Raw genomic sequence first — 19,851 nt, 5'->3', positions numbered from 1 at the left:
GCTGTCGAGGAAGAAGAAGTGTGCGTGGTAGCTGCTGCGAAAACAAACTGTAAACGGCCGTTAGCTTAGAACTGTCTGACTGGCTTTTCCTCTCGTGACAATATACTGGCAGAGGTGCCGGTTTTAGCTCAAGAAGAAACTCCGCAGCAGCCGCATTCTGCAATGGCCAATCTGCCATGCAGCCCACGAGGGAAGGTGACATTTACAGCACCTGGGACACGGCCCCAATGCTTTTATTTTCCAACCAGCCATGAGCATGAACTTCTCTATAGCCTCCAAGTGAGTAGTGTCGCCAAGAAATGACGGCAGAGAAAACATTAGCGCGCCTGTGGTTCCTTCTTGGTACCAAATCCAGTCGTGGAGCGCTGTTCTTTCTGCGACTTTGCAGGTATTCTGTTCCTGCGTCAGTAAAGCTTTCCAACAGCATTTACTTGGAAAATTTTTGTTCGCATGGCTCTTACAGAAGCATGTTTAATCAAAATTTCTTCACCTGGCTCGATAATTTCGAGGGCGGGCTATAAACTGCTGATTTGCTTTAGCCACCCAAGATCAAGTACTGAAAATGTAATTAGGCTAGCTTTGTTAATTACGCACACATCATCTCAACTTTCTCCGCATCCCGAGGTTACCAATCTCAACAGTCGAATAATCAAATGATGTCACCAATACTTGCATTGTTTGTTTTATTTGTTTGCAGTTAAAAGTAGCCGGCATGCTGATCGTGCCGTAGGCTTCTTATAAAGCAAGCGTGAAAGCTTGGATAGGTTTTCTTGGCACAGATCAACTGCATGAGCTTGAGCACATGTGCGCAACCGTGCACTCTTGCCTTCCTAACCGGTTCTCCTATATTATACAAAAAGCTTCTCAGAGCTAAGGTACTACATCAGACAAGGTGTGCGAGAACAATGTGCGCGCTCCCGATTATATTTCTGAGCATAGGTGGTACCAGGCTCCGATTCCTGGCATCATTAGGAATAAAAACAGCTTCCTGGTGGAAAGCGTTGGGTACATTTTCAGTACTTTGTAACATATGGATCAGCGCGGACATATACGTTAGAACAAGTAGTACTGAAATATATATGGTAAGGGTTTTGGTGCATATATTTTGGCTGTCTAATTTTATTATCTAAAGGCAAAATATGGTGATTTTGTGACAATTAAGTCTGACATGAAATATGAGCTCCGACGCCGCGCCTTTGGTGGAACTGGCCCCTGTAATACAGGGCTACGTTGACCCACGATATGAAGATTCGATATATACGAGTAATTTGACAGTGTTTAGCTCTTGAATTTTCGGTATGTCGGTGCCGCTGTGATGGCTTGAGGGCCTTTTTTACCACGAGTACAATGTTTCAGCTAATATTCCCAGCAACTGTACACTATATTGCTTTTTTTGGGGGGGGGGGGAGCTTTTTTAGCGTCTGACTACTATTACAAAGTTACCGGTTCGCTCAAGACGTGGCTGCATGTGCTTCTATTATTCAGTATGTTGTCATGGATTCAATAGCGAACGAGCGTTATTTATCAGATTGCATACATTCGAGGTCACATCTGATGACCAGAGATTGCGCCGCAGTTTACGGGCGCTCCAATCTGACGAACCGACGCCTTCATCCGTAGATCAGATTCAGAGGAAGTACTACTTTTCGCGCAGCCATCATTGTGCTGCGAGTGTTGCGTTCTGTTCCAGCGTAAGCTCACATTATAATGAGTTATAGTCGTGATTCACTCTTTTGTACCTGCCTTGTTCTGCACTGCAACTCGATAGTACAGGCGTGCTGTATCTTCATTGAATGAAAACTGGGAAATGGACTAGGTGTGTTCGTTTATGCATTTACCGCAACAATTTATTTTTAATCACTTACTTTTTAATTCAGCCGGCTTTAAAAGGCAACAACCTTATCCTAACAGTAGGTCTTAATATTAAAAAAAAAATTCAATGGCTATTAGTCGGCTTTCACCTCATGGCAACGAATTTCACTAAATATATCCTTGTGATAACTTACAGCCTATACAGCTTCCTATTTGCAAGCTGATACCGACTTGAAGGTGGTTCGTATCACCGGTCCTCGACATAAGTACAACCGCTAAACAAAGGGTTATTGCGAATGTTTCATTCCAAGAAAGCGTGTTACCCTCCTGCCCTTCACTCCTGTTGGCAAGCACGCATAAGACGAAAGTGCTGCGTGAATAGTCATTAGTCCAAACGGTCGAGGTACCATAACTCACCTCGCCTATACCGCTGTCATTCAGGCTCAGATAAGACATGTATATTTTAAATCGACACATCATGATTTCCGAATGAGCTGCCCGCGACCAGCCAAGCTAGGTTTCTTTCATTTCGCACTTCGTCCTATAGTAGCTAAAGGAGCAGAGCGTTGAATTTGGAAGAGGCAGAAAGGGCGATCTTCACTATCCCGTCACCCACCGAAAATTGGACGTCACCCGGCTAGCCATTCCAAGGAAATTGCATATGCGACGCCCACCCATTTGCAACTCAGCAACCTTGTTTTGCGATGGGAGAGTCCAGGGGAGAGACGGGGTAGTTATGAAGAATAAGGCATGCTATATTCTGCAGCAAATTTGGGAATGAATGAATGAATGAATGCCTTCATTTACTGAGAAAAAAAGGGGGAGCAAACATTGGTGGTAGCACGTCCCAACACATTGGGAAAGGAGCGGGGGACAAAAAGAGGAAAATCAGGAGTCAGGGTGGCAGGTGAAGTCGAAGCTTAGGGTCAAGAGAACATAAGCGAGAGTTGGTGAAACCGGCTGGATTCTAGTGTAGATATGTGGTGTGGGGAGCAAATGATTGGAGTCGCCGCCCAGCGTCCATCCTTTGCATTCTTGGTAATAAACGTTTACTGAAAACCAATCTTGGCAATTACTTATTCATCGGCCATACCTCGTCGCGTGTTTCTTAGCGGCAGGGGTGTGTGGATAGGTGGTAGCGTAATGGTTAGCGTTCCCAGCTCCCAAATACCGAATGCGGCGAGTACATGTGCTCAAACACCGATGGCTTCTTTCGTGGGTTTTCACAAAGAAACCAGAGCTTTCAGTGCTCTCTGGTGACAGCGAAGCTCAGAATGAGGCGGCAGCTTGACGACAGTGGTCGCCGTCAGCGTAAAAGTATAAGCGGGCGTGCAAGGTCACACCTAAAGCCGAAGCTATACTGAGAGGAAATACAGTGTTATTGTTATAATTCGTTTCGAAGACATAAATGAATTTAACAGTAAAGGCAAAGCGCTGAGCTGGCTGGCAACTGCCACCGTTAGCGGTACAACGCCTGCCTACTCTTTAGACGGGAGGTGGCAGCAGCGCAGAAATCGGCGATAGGAAGGAGGGGAGGAAATAGGAAAGAAAGAGCAACAGAACAAAGCTAAAAGTATAAAGCATAACACAGAGTGGGGTCGCTCGCTGAAGATCACGAAACTACTGAATGATAAATAGAAGAAACAGTATCGATGCTACAAACGTCAACGTAAGTTAGTTAACTCCACAAAACTAAGTAGAGCTCGATGAGCCTGATCCTGTCGAGACGCACAACCACTGGGGTACAGACATTCATCGAGTGTCGTACACCGCAGGCCAAGTAGATGATAGTGTCTCACCAGTGACATGCGTTGCGCATTGAATACGAGACACTGAAATATAAGGTGCTGAAGTGTATCGAAGGCAGCCGCAAGACGTACACGATTAACTGGCTACATGTCCTTTTCTGTATTAACGTTCACGCACGTTCATGCAGCCAAGCCTCAGCTTCAGTAGCTGTGCTCCAGCGTGAAGAGGCAACCATCAACCGCGAACAGGGGGCGGGAACGTTCCATTTGCTACGCGCTGGTCTAGATGCTGCTTGAGTATGTGGCAAAGAATCAGCAGACGAGCGTCATGAAGCTTTCACAAACTTTCAGGGTAGACACACCTGTCATGAGTGCTCGTTGAGGCCAGTTGGTCAGCCACTTGATTTCCGTCGATTCCTACATGCGAAGGTGTCCATTGAGCAACGAGAGGTACCCCACGTTGACAAAAATAAAGACGTTATCAATAAGGAGCGGCGTTGTTGAATGAGGCTGTAGACCTATAATGTCACCAAAAAGCGGACTACGCTCCTATCCCGCTGATCAGCGGAAATTTACATTGACAGCATGTCAACTAGCGTGAGAGATGACACTAAAGAGGAAGCGGTGAGGCGAAGTCCGGAAAAAGTGCTTGTGGATAGCCATATTGAACGTCAATGCCATATTGAAGAAATGTTGCGATTCACTTGCTCACGTCGCCAGAAAGGCTAGAGTGATAGCATCGCGTTGGGCATATTTGGTAACCATAACAATGGACGCGCACATTGCGGGAACAGAAAGAGGAAAGGAGCCCAGTGAGTTGGACGGCCTGTTGGAGCTCTGGCATAATTGGAAGAAATGAATGTGGCCGAGTATCACGCAGAAAATATGTCAACCTAAATTAATCAGTGTGATCATAGTGTTTCGGCGATGACAGTTCACAATGGGCTCTTGACATTAAAAAGCAACACTTCAGAGACGTCCTAGGGACGTTTCTACGGTACAAGAGCACATACTACCTCCCGCACCCCCCCCCCCCCCCCTACAGACATGCAGGAGAAAAATTAACTTGCGAATAGGGGCATCATAAGATCGAGTACTACGGCGCTTCTTAATGTTATTCAGGATGAAGTCAACGTTTCATTTAACATATATTTCTCAAATAATACATTCAAGCTACGAGTATTTGCATTTCAATGGCGGGCGTAATCAGGAAGTTAAAATCATCTCACGAGTGGGTGCCTCAGTACTTTTCGTAGATTACGTACGACAATGATAGCAAGCATACAACATTATTCACTTGAACAAGTTCGCTTATTAATGTAGTGTAGTAAAAAGGAAGTACTTCCACAGTATAGCTGTGGAGGGTGCAAATACTGAACAGGCTCAAAAAAGGACAGTATTGTAGGTCTAGGGTAAATTGGGAAGACGGTTCGCGTCTTGGCAACAGGATAAGGTTGCTCCCGAAGGTAGAAAGTCTAGTCTGCAATTAAGTCGGCCAGCTTGTTCTCGCCGCTTAGATATCCCGCAAAGGACGCGTTGACGCCATGACGACACCTCACTGCACGCTAACAAATGAAGGCACCCTTTCTTTCTTTCTTTCTTTCTTTCTTTCTTTCTTTCTTTCTTTCTTTCTTTCTTTCTTTCTTTCTTTCTTTCTTTCTTTCTTTCTTTCTTTCTTTCTTTCTTTCTTTCTTTCTTTCTTCCTTCCTTTCTTTCTTTCTTTCTTTCTTTCTTTCTTTCTTTCTTTTCATCTTGCTTCGACTTTTCCACTGGTGCTTTTGCTGTCTTGCACGCCGTGTCGGAGGGGTGTTCAGAGCATGCATATTATGGAAGGAGCGTAGAAAAGAGGAAAGGCGGCGCAAGACACTCGCTTGCACCTTTCCATCGCGTGAAATGTGCGTAGTGCCCTCTGGAGCTCCATCGGCGTCGTCACATTAACCTCTTCACAGCTGTAATTACCCGTGGACTCCCGCAAAAAGCATCGCAGAAACTGCAGCGCTAACCCTTACCCTAAATGCAAGTCCTGAGTAGAAGTACATAGAATTGAAGAGAAGGGGAGGGAGAAGAGGCGGAAAATGGGGTAGAAAGAGAGTATTCGCGAAACGAGTGAATAAGACCCTTGACATTCTTCGCTCGCAGTTCTCCTAGAAGGGGGAAGGACGGGACTGGGAAAAGACGCGGTGAGAAGATAACGAAACTCTGCTACTATAGACAGGACAGCTGTCGCAGGAAAACTGAAGGCACGGTACTGTACATTTCTGCTACTTCTTAAAAATAAACATCATGCAATTTTGTTGAACGGACAACAGACTCAGGGCGTGCAGAACCAAAGCCGCAATTAATTACCGTAGGGTATGGGTGACAATACTGTTAAGATCACACGTCAAATCAACACTTAGGTGTCCGCCGCGGTAGCTTGACTGCGTTAACATGGCTCGTGGTCTCGGGCTCGACCCCCATCGCGGGAGCCGGATTTGATCCAAGAACACTCGTGCACTTAGATGTTGTAGCACACTAAAAACACCAGGGTATAAAAGATATTCCGGAGTACGTCACTAAGGTGTGCCTCATAATCGGATAATGTTTTGTCACGTGATGCACCATAATTGTGCCTACAAGTCTGCCTCGATGCGATGCGCCATGAGAATCACTGACGATGCTTCTCATGGCGTACACAGTGTACAAACTATGGTGCACAACGACGCCTCAAGCAGACACCGCTCGCTGTATATTATGAACTACGCAGACAAAGAGCAGTAGTGCACACAAGCGAACATTTGCCATTAACTCACTACTTTCACATTGCACTACACGCTTAAGATACCATACATTTGCTGTGAGCATTACCGTTAATTAACGTCAATCAAGATAAATAACACAGAAAGCTTCGCTTACAACGATTCGCCCAGTGCATGGGATCCGCATAATTTTCAGGCTCAGAATTTATATGCTTAAGAATGCGCTCATTAATGCAATATTTCGATTCGCAGGGAGCAATCGTGGCTGCCATGTCTACGATATAATTGATTTATATGGCTTGTATCAAATGGTCATTACATCATAGTCAGATTCCGTGGGATAGTAGTCGTCAAAATGGGATGCAAGTGACAGGGAAATCAGGAAGTTGATGAACGGCAAGAAGGCAGAAGCTTGCAGAAGACCTAAGGAAATAAAAATGACAATTTGAGCAACGTGAACAGGGAGCGGTGCTAAGGTTACGACGTCTATTAAACAACCCCCAAAATATGAACACAGGCTGACAAGAATGCGGGCATTTTAGTAAATGTGTAACCGCTAGAAATTGCAGGACAGCATCGGCTTGAATATAAAAGATGACCTTACAAACAAAAATCCATAACGTTTTCAGGGTGGCCATAATTTGGCACAAATATATTGGCCGTTCAAGCAGTTCAACTTACACGTGATGGCCCGAAATAAGACGAGAATTTCGGCAAATGTTGAAGAGAGGTCAAGTAGGTAGGTCCTGTGGCAGACGCCAGCGCCAAGCAGCATTTTACATATAAGCCAGGTGCCTTGTCGTCAGTCACTAGAGGGTGATTCGTGTCTAAAATATTACATGCGAGACTCGATCACATTAAATTCAGTGCACTTTACGGTGTCGTTCTTCTACGGCTGGTACCAATTCTCGGGCAATGAGGATCGGAACAAATGGTCTTGCGTGCCGACTGTTACCTTCCTCGAACTGCCAACATTCCTTACCCACAGTTGTTGCTTAGTTTCTATTATGTTCAGCTGCTAGTTACGAGGTCGCGGGATCGAATACCAGCCACGGCAGCCGTATTTCAGTGGATCTGAAATGCGAAAACATCAATTTACTTAGGGTTAGGCGCAGAAACCGAAGCGGGTGACATTATTCCAGAATCCCCCGCTACGGCGTGCCTCATAATGAGATCGTGTTTTTCGGCACGTAGAACCCGATAACTTATTATGTAACATTCGTTAATGATGTCCATGGCAGTCGCACAACTTGAATACAAGTGTCAGGGGTTGTGCGCGAGGTCTTTGAGTAGGTGGGTAGCCTTTATAGCGTTAGATACCTGCTAGTCTACATTGCGGCTCTGTTTTAAATGCGGAACGGCTACATTATAGACAATATGGAGAATAAACAAATCCTGCATATATTACTCCCCAATAATCTTAAATAGTGGTCTTTCTTCACGCAAGTGGATAACCGTGACAGGAGACTACTTTGGGAACTAATTGCAAGTATTGTACCTATATATGTCATACCCAAGGGTGTACCTAGCCCGGTGGCCAGTAAATGTGACGTAATATTGCGAACAGCTTCAGCCATAGCATTCTAACGGACGAGGACACAGAAACAGTTTGCTCAATTCTTCTACCGTGACTTTTGCGTCAAAGTCCAAAACCAACATATCCATGAATACGTCTTAATGCTTAAGCTTATCTCGATTTGCAGTTGCTGCGGTAGCCCATGAGTGCGGATAGCAATGTCGCTAGTGAAATAATTGTGGGCACCTTAACGAAATCGATAGGTCCAACGCAAAACCCATCCAGGACGGTGTCTTTCGTAGATACTGTGTGATGCTCAGATGTTAAGAATGTGTGCCGATTGAAGAAAGGCAGCCACGGAGTGCTTCTGACGGTTACCCTAACTTGTTTAGTCCGTACATCAAAGAGAAAAAAAACGAAATGAGAAGAAAAAGAGAATAATAATAAAAATGATCCGTATCAAAAGCCCAAAACCAATCATTGCTGGTCGTGAATAAATGCTCTTCGGATGATAAGTCATTTCCAGGCGAACAGCGGCCACGCTTTATCAAGAACACTGATAACATCGGCGCGACAGGCATTGTGGCGAAGCTGAACGCGCAGGGATATAGTTTTATTATTTAATTTTTGTTTCGGTGACGTCATCACGCATCACCATGGGAAGTTTGAAAAGTTTAAGGTCAGTAAGCCACGTGGTGGCACTCAGGCGAACTAAACCGTCATGTCCAGAAAAGATGGATATGAATCACGCAGGTGCGTCTTCCGCGGGTCGATAACTTTTCAGCGGATCAAATGCAGCGATAAATGCAGTCTCCCGAGGAAACGATAAATAAGTACACGTGTCAATGCCCCCCTCTTTTTTTAAAAAGGATCGACCCAATGCTACAAGCACGAGATCAAGAAACTAAAGAAGACGTACGAAAAAGAATAAAAGAAATGCACGAGTGAGTTAGCGCTGTTAAAAGCGCTTCAGTCGCACAAGCTAGACTATTGCGGGGAGTGAGTGGCACTGCTGATCTTGCGAAATGCCATCTGGCACGACCTCATAGTCCAGCTCACCCGTACGTCAGATAACCTGGTAAGGTCCGAAATATATCGCTAAGCCCTCTTCGACCTACTGGCATCCAAACCAAAACACGGTCGCCGAGCTATGTACTACATGTACTGTCGTCGAAGACTGTACGGCTGCCTGTCGGCCCTCTGCTGGTTCTTGACGCACGGGTGGTCGAGCTGTCTGGCTTCTTCGAAGCGCGGGAGATAGGCGGTCACGTCGAGACTCTTTGTCGGTGACGTGCGGCAGCGTGGTGTCGAGAGTCGTCGTTGGGCTCCTATTGTAAACCTGCTTGACTTGAACGACATTGTGTGGACTGGTCCTTGCACTGCCGTGTTATAAGGGAAGGTTATGCACGGAAGAACGGCATCCCACGTCTTGTGCTCGACGTCGACGTACATTGCTAGCATGTCGGCGAGGGTTGAGTTCAGCTGCTGCGTAAAATCTTTCGTATGTGACTGGTAGGGAGCTGTCCACCTGCGGATCGTCTGGCTGATGATGATTTCTGGGTCACCATGTCGCAGCAAGATGTTCTCGTTGAAGAATTTCGCTACTTTGGCTTCACTGTCTTGCGGCAGAGCTTTCGACTCAGCAAGGCGGGTAACATAGTCGGTTTCCCCGACGATCCACTTATTTCCGGACGTTGACGTCGCTAAGAATCTGAACAAATCCATCCCCATGTGCTGAAATGGTCGGCAAGGAAGTTGATCGGCTGCCAGTGAGAAGGCTCACTGGAAGTCAGGGCGTGTCTTGACGTAACGGGCGAATTCAGCGTTCAGGCGCCGCAAATAACACTAATCTTGTTGTCTTGCGAGTGGACGGGAAAACATGATTTGTACGGCTGTCTGATGGTTTTGCAGGGCGTCCAGGACTTCTCAACGGGATGCTGGGGGCACAAAGAGCAGGAAGTTTTCTGGGCTGTGGAAGAGTTCTTCCTCTCCACGACGTCATTTCGATAGGAAAATAACCGCAATCCATGCCTAAATAGCCTCAAGACATAGTCAGTCGTATCTCCCAAGTACTCAGCAAGGCTTCTTAGCTCTGGGTCCGCTCGCTGATTCCCGGTGAAGTTGTCTGCCGTTATCGTTCATAGGAAGACGCCGTCATGCATTTCGCCTTGCGGTAAGGGGTTTGTAGGGCCGCTCGACCGGCAGTCGGCATCAGAATGCTTCCATCCGGACTTACACACTACCATGATCTTAAATTTGACTAGCGTAGTATGATGTCTGAGACATATTCCCTGTGCTAGGTGACCGGAAGGATGCTTTATGCTCGCCAGCTAAAACAAAACTTAGGGTGGCTTACCACTTTGAAGTGCCTTATATATACCCGTGCCCTATATATACCGCAGAAATTTCGCTTGAGCCGAAATTATCGCATGTAACTCTTTTGTTGCGACATCAATTATATGAACACTCCCAGCGCATTTCTGTCGTCTACACACACGGGGGCGTTAGCATCAGCAAAAGTTGCGACAGCGAATGTCCGCGGTCACCCAATGCGATGTGTTCATGTTCGTTGTGCGCGCTGACACCTTAGTTAATAATTCTGTTAGCGTACGAATGTTTACAAATCGGTACGGCCGATCAGAATACTATCGTTACTTCGTATGGCTGTCTGCTAATTTGCCATCGCAATCCATGCTTCTGGGCTGTGGACAAAACTGCGGCTTTGTTTCGTCAAGAAATAAATCGTTTCCGCTTTCGAGAGTTACCGGCTAGCGTAGGGTATCGAATTTTAAGCGACGTCCTACCTTCGTCGTGGCCCGACAATGACATCGACGCTACTTGTGTGGGTGTCGATTTCCACCTCGGCACCTTTGTCGAAGTGTGAAGGTACCTCAGTGATTGCAGCTGTTTTTCGAACTCCTGAAATGCGTCTTCCGGCTGTCTTAATTATTTAACGTCGACGTCGAATTTACCGATAAGGTATATGGGCTCCTTAATTCTTGAAAAGTACCCTATAAAGTGCCTGTAATAGTCAAACACGCCAGGGAATCTTGGCGTCGTCGGGCCGCGGGAACTATGAAACTACGAAGGCATATGTAGCTTCTATAGTGGGATGGTTCTTATATACGCAACTAGTTCCTTAGTACGCGTTCACACAGTTTCACCCAAAACAGCTTTCTCAGTCAGCAGGCGCGGTCGAACAGCTGCATGCAAATATTATGAATAGAAGACGCCTCAATTCATTTGTCTTAGGATAATATGTGAATGCTCCTTTTATGAATGAATACAATAATACAAAGTCTTAAGAATTTTATTGCGCGCAACAGCTCATTGGTGATTATTAAGAGAATACATATGTGTGAAATTGCTGAAGAAGGGAATTGAAATTTAGAATTGACTTGTTGGTCTGATAAGAGAATCATTTTGCCAGAGTCCTTTGTGCTGTATTTCAGTTAACAATGGGAAGGCATTACGATAACCATATGCTACTTGATAGAATACAGGTTCGTCGCAAGCAATGTTTCCTGATGCTGCAAAGCATTAACATTTTGGTATAGACATGATGTATTACTAATGCGCATGGTTGCACATTTATGAATCGAAGCCTTTGCCAAACTACTAATTTACTACTGTACAACTACATGTGGCACATGCAGTTCTGCCTCTTTTTATTTTCTGAAACGAGTAACCCTATTTTAGTACCTTTTTTGTATTTATCAAGTCGCGGACCAAAGTCTAGTTTTGAGGAAACTCTCCGAAATTATGATTGTGATATTATTTTCATCGAAATCGCCTTCTTGCGTAGTAATTAGTAAATTTTTCACTCATGTCATAATTAGTGCTATTCTATTACAGAGCATGTGGGTGGTCGAATATGAAAAGAACGATGAACCCTGCTGTCACGCGTGCGTTAACGCCTGATACGCTCGCTTGAACAGGCGGAATGAACGCATGAATGCAAGGCGCAGCACACACCATTCATTCGACATGGGATTTTAACAGCAGCAGCACACGGTAACATTCAACACTTGTTGCACACGAACTGCGTCCTCCCTTGCTATTTTTTAGGCTCGCACTACCACGTTTACCAACGCCCGTACGGTGATCATTTATACGCTATCGTGGGCGCTTACAGTACCGGCTTCTTCGGGGTGGATATCGGCGTCCCCCGGTCTGTGGTCCGTCGTTGCAATCCGGTCGTCTTCAGTCGTCGCTGGTATCCGGTGTCACCGATGGCCCGGCCGACGTGACGAAGGTACAGTCGCTGAGGAGCTGTCGCGCTCCGGCAGCGCGGGACTCGTGCCGGCTAGCGCTCCCGCTGCGCCCCGGCTAAGCTTAATTCCCTAGGCGGGACGGTGACTGGCTGCAGCCAGCCTTTTGCGCGTCTACGTTCAGTGGCGTGAACGGTGATGTGTCCTGGCCGGTAGATCCAGGCCAGCAGTAGTTCCGGAAGCATCGGTCATCTGCTGGTTGAGCCCGGTACCAGGGCGGGACGTCGCTGCATCGCCTAAGTACTGGGGCAGGACCCAGAGTGGCGATGTCCGCCCGTATTCTGCTGGAATGCTGCGCCCAGCCCGCCACATCCTTCTCTGCGCGCGCCCCTTATCAATATCGCCGTTCCACGCGCTCGCTTCACGCCCTCTTCCTTGTTTTCTTTCGAATCTCTTGCGTGCCTTCGATCGCAGTATGAAATGGTGTAAGAGACATTGAACTTAGCCGCAGATGCGTGACGAATTTCACCGCAACTCATTACTTGCTGTTTGCAAAGCGTTTATAGGTGCATTATCTAAGGAAACTTAAAAAGGAAAAAAAAACTTAGTGAAAATGGCCAGTATTCACTGAACTGGCCTATGGAATTGGTTGGTTTTTTATTATGCTTTGTGTAATGACCTTTTGGTTGGACCCGTTCTGCGTGGTATTTCGTAAACAAATACTGCATTGAAGCACACCAGAATTGTGAGAAGTCTTCGCCTAGCCTGGGGCTTCGTCAGCCCTGCGGTGGGTTGTCTCATATCATGCACCGTATTTGTCCGTATCGGTACGGGCTTCTGCGCGCAACTGTTGCAAAGTACACCTGTGGCGTTCACATTTTTTTTTTACGGTGCCAGGAAGGCCTAGTGGGCACCAATTCCTAAGCAATGTATTCAGCCGTGAACGACAAAGGCCCCGTTTGTACTTATACCAGCACGGAGCCGTTAGAACGCTGAATCGATAAAAAATTATATTTTAACCTAAGGGCCGGTGTTGGACCAGGATCGATGGCGAGCTGCGCAATCTCCGGAAATTCGTTTGAGTGACATGCGGAACTGTTCACGAGTACCTCGAACTGAAATTATCTGGTGAAGGTAGTGGCAGTGTAGCCCATTACGGTTAGCTTCTTCAATGACCAATAACCAGATTCAATATTTTTGATTGGAACTCAGGAAGTTCAGCCACTTGCATGATGGGTTCCTCGAAAGTATTGCGGTACGTGGCTACCTAAACTCGTGACATAGCCTATAATGTCATAAACGTCAACAGTAGGCGTTGTCGGAGCTCGTTTGATACTTTAACAGTTAATTTAATACATCGTTAAACACTCTCACTTTCACCAGTGTGGGCACATTATTCGCAAATTTCTCGAACTCTAATGTGTAGTAAAGCATGGGCGTTCATAAGCCATCATTTGGCTGAAATATTGATTATAACTTCACAGTTTGAAATCTCACTTTTTTTGCCTACACTTTTAAGAAGGCACATGAGATCTGCAGTCAGATTGAACAACCGAACTCTCCTAGGACTAGAAGCTGCTGTTTTCATATCTATGTATTGCTTTTGTCAGGCCTATGTCAGATGATATACAAAAGAGAATGGTGCATGTATGCGCATGAATAAGCGGAGGTTTGACCCTCTTTCTACACTGAAAGAGCCGCTTGTGGCTAGAAGTTGCAGTTTTTCTGCCGGGAACATCACTTAGGCTCATATAGTCTGCGCCGTTGTGGTGGAGGGAATTTTTCATGTTCTAAAGTTCACTGCTACAATTGGCACACAATTATATTTTATTTTTCTACTCCAACTCGACTTAACAGCGTTTGAAGTTATTTAATGTCTTTCGAACGACACTACAGGGTTTGTGTTAGGTTACCTCTAGTTTGCCGTACTAATACAGAACAAAAACGCCAATGTTTAATGGCATTATACTCGTAATGCTTCCTCTGCGGACATAGAGTGCCCCCTGGCATCACATGGGCTGTTATGCTTCTTGCGTTTTGGTGGAAAAACCTCAGTTTTGGTATTCTCAATGATAAGTTCGCTTTTCCACGTTATGGTGCTGCTCGGGGAGAATAAAAAAAACAACATCGAGGGTAATAGCAATCATAAATGGTTTCACTAGCGGATAGGACGCTCACTCGATATTTTGCTGTCTAGCCGTGTTTACAGTGGACAAATTTATTCATCCATGAAACAGTTACTCGAAAACGGCTATGGGAAAACGCTAACTGACGCGCAAACAGACACTAAAATATCACTCTAATTCCAAAGGTGCAAACTTTAGTTAATGGGACCAAATGGTATTCAAACTAATGGCAACAATTCAAAGTTACCAAGATTGCTGTAGTCTCATACAATGTGTGTGTGTGGCAAGGCCATGTATGTCACAACTAAAAGGTCAAGCATTCACATTGCTAATACTGTTCCCAAGCTATGTAAAAATTCAAATGTGATTTCATGAAGGCGCAATATGCTGCACGTTAAGAAACAGTTTCACAGGGAGCAGGAAATGTTTACTGTTTAACGACTGAAATATAATGCGAAGTGGAGCGCGCAATGAAGTTTATGACACAGTCTCATTAGATTTCGTTACACTATACACACAGTGTGAAGGGTGCACCGAGCCATCAAGTGGATTGGCAAGGATGGGATAAGAACCGAGCTGAGAATAACTAGTACACAAATTAACAGAATAATGCACAACAATATTAAAAGAATTTCCCACGAGACAGTTGTGTTTTGCAAGCTGATTCAGGATCCATGGGAAAGGCGACTATGGAACACGTGAACCACATAGAAGAAACCAACATTTCTCGTCGGCAACAATATCTTGATCTAGGTGGCGCACGAAGTTGAAGAAACTGCTTGAAAATATGAGAATGAAGAAACTTCCAGTTCAAAGGAAACGTATCGACCTTACTGCATCAAGCATTATAGGTGCAGGAATAAGTTACATTTTCAAAAAGGCGCGCAGATTTTTTCAAGGCAGGCACTACTGAAGGTTATAGTGGCTGTTATTTACTATCAACATCAATAGATTTTATTGCGTAAATCCACAGTGCACCTGTGAAGGCAGGAAAGAATGATGGTCGTTCATAGAAAGATGTGCCAGCTTTCAGCGAAATAACCTGAATGTGTTTTTTGCTTGCTAAAACCGCGACACATATTGAAACGTATTACTGGTTCTATAGCAGGTGTGTTCTGTAAAACACCTTAGAGGCAATTTTATCATGGAACACTTGAAGTGCAGTTTCAATATTATCGAAGGCGATTTTCTTCCACACAATATATAGGCGCCCAAACTAGATTCATTTAAGTTTATTTTCAGAGATGCTGGAGAAGACTATTATTGTACAGTATTGATATATCTCATACTCATCGCTATCACCTGTAAAGTTACACATACATACACCGAATAACAATGTACTAATATAATTAGCTGTATATAATGAATGCTAACAAGAGACAAACAAAAGCTTGTCAAGATTATCACATCAGTGCAACACTGTAGCAAACTTGGAGTTTCGCTTCGGAGCGATTGTGGTTCCTCACGGATACAGCATACATTTTTGAAGAACTTATTTGGATAACATGTAAAGCACTTGCAGTTCGCGCCTACGCCCTATTTCATGGTTCTACATCTGCGCGTATCTCTTGCTGTTCAGTAGTAGTACTACTTGGGTACTCAATTTCTCGGCTAATTGTGAAATTTTAGATATTTGCCTACGCTTCACCTTCGCTGAAAAAATAAAGAGACAGCAGAACTTGTAAATAGAAGAAAAGGTGAGGATAATTTTCTACTGGGCGAGTCAATGTCGGGGTGCCGTCTACGCGAAGCATCTGCTAAAGTGATATGTTGCCTCCGCTCAACCGGCAGAATCCCACGTATGGCAAAGCCCAGGAGGGTCAGACTACCATGTGCTCGGGTCGATGGTGTCGCAACACACCAAATGCCTTCAGACGGAGACGCCTCTGCAGTGCTCTGATTCTGGCTACCTACCCGTGTTCGAAATAACTGGGAATGTTTCGTTCCTCTCAGAAGTTTGCAATGCGTACGGGGCAGTTTAGCATTTATTGCAACTGATCGGCTTGTCATGGCACCTTGCACATGCGTAAATATGCATGCATGTCCGTACTACAGTAAAACAAAGAGAAAGCCCCTGTTTAGAAAACAAATATAAGTACTAGTTTGTAATTTGGTGGCACGTCAGTTTTATGCGAGCGTTTGATGGAATTTTTATAATTTTTATCAATACTATTCAGCAAATTTGCGCTAATAATTTACTCTCCGTGTTTAATAACAGCATTCACATTTCCTGGCGGCCTAAATACAAGCTTTGTTGTGAACTTGAATCTTTCTTGCCATGAATTTTCGTTTTCTTGCTACTTTGATGTTGAGATTCGTCTTCTGTACATGTGACACGTTCCGACCATTGCGAATGGAGGGACATACAACAAATTTCACCGAAACGCTTTAGAAGTTCTGAATAGTTACTTTTATTCGTATTCTAAGGTACCAGCGATGACTACTTCTCCAGGTTACATTCAGTCATAAAGCTTGTGGGGTTGCTTGGTGTAGTAGAGCAATCTAGTAAACTTGATAAGATTTTGCCAGCTCTTAGAAGGAAATACTTTTCACTCAGGTCCATCCAAATGATAGGGCTGCTTTTCGCATAAATCCGATTTCGTCGTCAAGGGCTTGTAGACCGGCACCGCGTTCTTGAGCAACTTTCAAGGTGCATACCTAGAAGAAATGAACGGACGCCAGCAAAAGAGAAACACTGTGAATTTACCGGCATCTCTTAAACTAATAGCACTTAAGTCACATTTTAGCGTACCGCATCTGAGCTCAGGAAAATACTTCAGCCGAATTCTGTTAGTTTCTTTTTTGTTTATTACTCTCTGGCTGTAGTGACGTTCGAGAACACAATACCAGAACTATTTATCACCATGCGAAATTTATATTGGCAAACCTGTTTCACGAATGCAAGTGACACCCGGCACACAACGATATCGGCAAGCACAGCCGTCGATCGTCGAAATCTGATCTGCAGGTCAAGCGCTTCCGCTTTTATACAGGACTTGTCCAACGGTTCACCGTAATCGGCTGTGTCCGCGTGCATTCCAGAATGTATTAAACAATTTACGTTTTACATACATCGAGGTTACGCAAATTTTTATGTCAACCGACAACGGAAAAAATCACCGATAACATTCGAGAAACTTCTGTCGTTGCCAGGTGCATCTTGTGCCAAGCGATAGTGTCTAACATGTGTAAGCCGCTGGAAAGCGAACACGGGAGAAAGATAAGTTCACACGTGAGTATCATGAATTTCTCTATTGTAATAATTTCCATTGGAAATCACCTCTCTCAAGGCGACTAAACATAGAGTGAACATCCGGATACTACAGTGTTGGCATAGTCCAACTTATTAAACATTGCCCGGGCACCAAAGTCGCCAATGGAGTATAGCATGTGCTACGTCGACAGGCGTGAATGGTTAGACGGTCTCGCACAGCAAACACTTGAGAGGTCACTGACGCGGTCTGGTAAGCTTAGCCATTAGCTATGTGATGACTGCTGTCTTGCTGAGCAGACAGGAGATCCTGGGTATGTGGCCGAATCAACATTTCTCTGCTGTCCGCAGTTCGGCCTAGTGCACAATCAGGTCACTGCGTCTATGACAGAGTCCATGTGCTGGAATCAACAACTTGGGCATCTCGCATGCGATCACATAGACGAGCACCGATAGGAGCACTGCACAATGTGTTTGCTCTGCACCGTTAATATACAGCGAATCCTCTCGCCCACGAATACTCTCGCTCTCACAAAGAGGCCTCCACTGGTACTTCTGTTCTACATGATGAAATGAGCGCTACGAAAACGCGGACGAAAGAACAACATGTACGACAGACAAGGCGTCTTGTCTGTCGTACATGTTGTTCTTTCGTCCGCGTCTTCGTAGCGCTCATTTCAAGTATGCATAACCAACTCACCCACATCAAGCTTCTGCTACTTCTGTTCTACTTCTCACCTCTAGGCATCTAGCATTTCTTGAAAATGTCACGTGATAAGGACATTGGCTAACAAACAGACTGGCTAAGGAGCAGCTCTCACGAGACCTAAAATGCCTGCTTACAGAGGCTGTCTTAAATCTGTGTATGATAAAAACACCCTTGGTTCATTGCTTGTTCGTTTGAAGTCTTCTTAACCTAAATCGGCTGTTTTCATTTGATACCGTCACATCATGCCACTCAGTTCTTTTACTATGGTGTAGTATTTTAGTCATGCTCTGGGTCTTCTTCTCGCACGCGTGGAATTTTGTGTCGTTATTGGACCATAAAAAGGTACTTCATTTGACACATGTTATGGTTTTAAGTTTTTTCTGCTCGCTTAATGGCGGTTGTAATTTTTCTTAATATAAGAAAACGAAAGTTTACGCTGCAAGTGTATGTTACGCGGGCTGATCAAACTTCGCTTAGTTATATCGAAATACCGATTACAAATCCGCCGAACACACTGTGCATTACAGTAAAAATACGCAAACTTCACCGGCTCCACTCTTGGTATGTTCAGTTGCCTGGGCAGCAGCAAGCTACTAGAACAAACAAGGTCATATTTTTACGAAGAACCTACTAGCGGTACACTCGGCCTCATGAGTTTCCGATCTATAATGACCATTAGGGGTCTCCGAAATACGTACACATACGCCACCACTCGGAGAATCTCCGAGTGCTTAAAGTGTTGCACGAATTGCTGAGCGTGAATCTTGTGCAATCGCGAAACAGAAATTACAATTTTCGTTGAACGGGAAGCACTGAGAGGTAGCGAAACGAACGCATAACACATAAAAAAATATTACATTGTTGTCATTACATTAGAATTATGAATATTACGAATATTAATATGAATTTATATTACGTTTTTAAACAAAGGTACTATCATTAGTAATAAAAGCGGGGTCCCTAAATGCGGGGCAAATAGCCTCAAAACCGAGTTAGAGCGATGTGCCGCTGGAGCTGTCAAAACTTTGTGGAAAGGGGGGTGTTCCTCCGATAGCTTTTCGCACTCCAGCACCCCTGTGTTTGTCAAAAATGGCAGCTTAGGCCGACAGTGGCCACTGTCGGATATGTGTCACAGTGACTTACAGCGAGTCAAGTTTTTTTCTTTTATACTTTTTTATTCATTTTCCTTGTGCAAGCATTTGAATGCACTTTTAGATATTTCTCGCAATTTAAACCGATTCTGTTATCGACCAGAGAAGTTGTCCGTGGCACCTCGAACAAAGGCGTGGTGACATTGGAACCCAAGACCATGGACAAATAAAGTAAAGAATCAAAATATGATGGGTAACTAGTCGCTTGTGTGAATTTGTCTTGTTCAGGCCTGATTCACTGTTTGCTCAGAACCACTTATGAAGAACACTACAGTGACCAAAGCACAACAGTAAAATGTGATCCGGTAGCCATTCCGATGCCTCGAGTTCCCCTTAAACATTGCGTAGAAATGCCTAGAATAGGTTTTACGCAGTGCAATATTGCTCTCGTTATGAGGCGTCCATTAAAGACCGTCAACAGCATTCACCAGGCTTCCCGAAACGAAGGAGGCATAAACGATGCGCCCCATCAGAGACGGGATCGTTAAAGTTCGGATGACCGTGATCTTTGCATTGTTGCTGCAGAGAACGAGACGCCATTTGAAATTGCAAAGCCAGTGGGAAAAGCTCTCGGCCTGGAAAATTTGAATGATAGCGAAGTACTGCGAAGGCCAAGTGAAGCAGGATTA

At 44.8% G+C, this 19,851-nt stretch overlaps 1 protein-coding gene across 1 annotated transcript in view; it reads right to left on the bottom strand.

Annotated features, from left to right (window-relative positions):
* Window positions 1-19,851, bottom strand: part of LOC135918606 (uncharacterized) — a 210,614-nt gene that overhangs the window by 138,624 nt on the left and 52,139 nt on the right. Inside the window, exon 3 of the mRNA XM_070526587.1 lies at window positions 11,953-12,027. Within this exon, the coding sequence (XP_070382688.1) occupies window positions 11,953-12,027 (75 nt within the window). The remainder of the gene's footprint in view (window positions 1-11,952; window positions 12,028-19,851) is intronic.

The sequence above is a fragment of the Dermacentor albipictus genome, chromosome 10 (assembly GCF_038994185.2).
Source record: "Dermacentor albipictus isolate Rhodes 1998 colony chromosome 10, USDA_Dalb.pri_finalv2, whole genome shotgun sequence".
Taxonomy (NCBI): domain Eukaryota; kingdom Metazoa; phylum Arthropoda; class Arachnida; order Ixodida; family Ixodidae; genus Dermacentor; species Dermacentor albipictus.
Note: the sequence above shows the minus strand (reverse complement) of the source record. Positions and strands in the feature narration are given on the sequence as shown.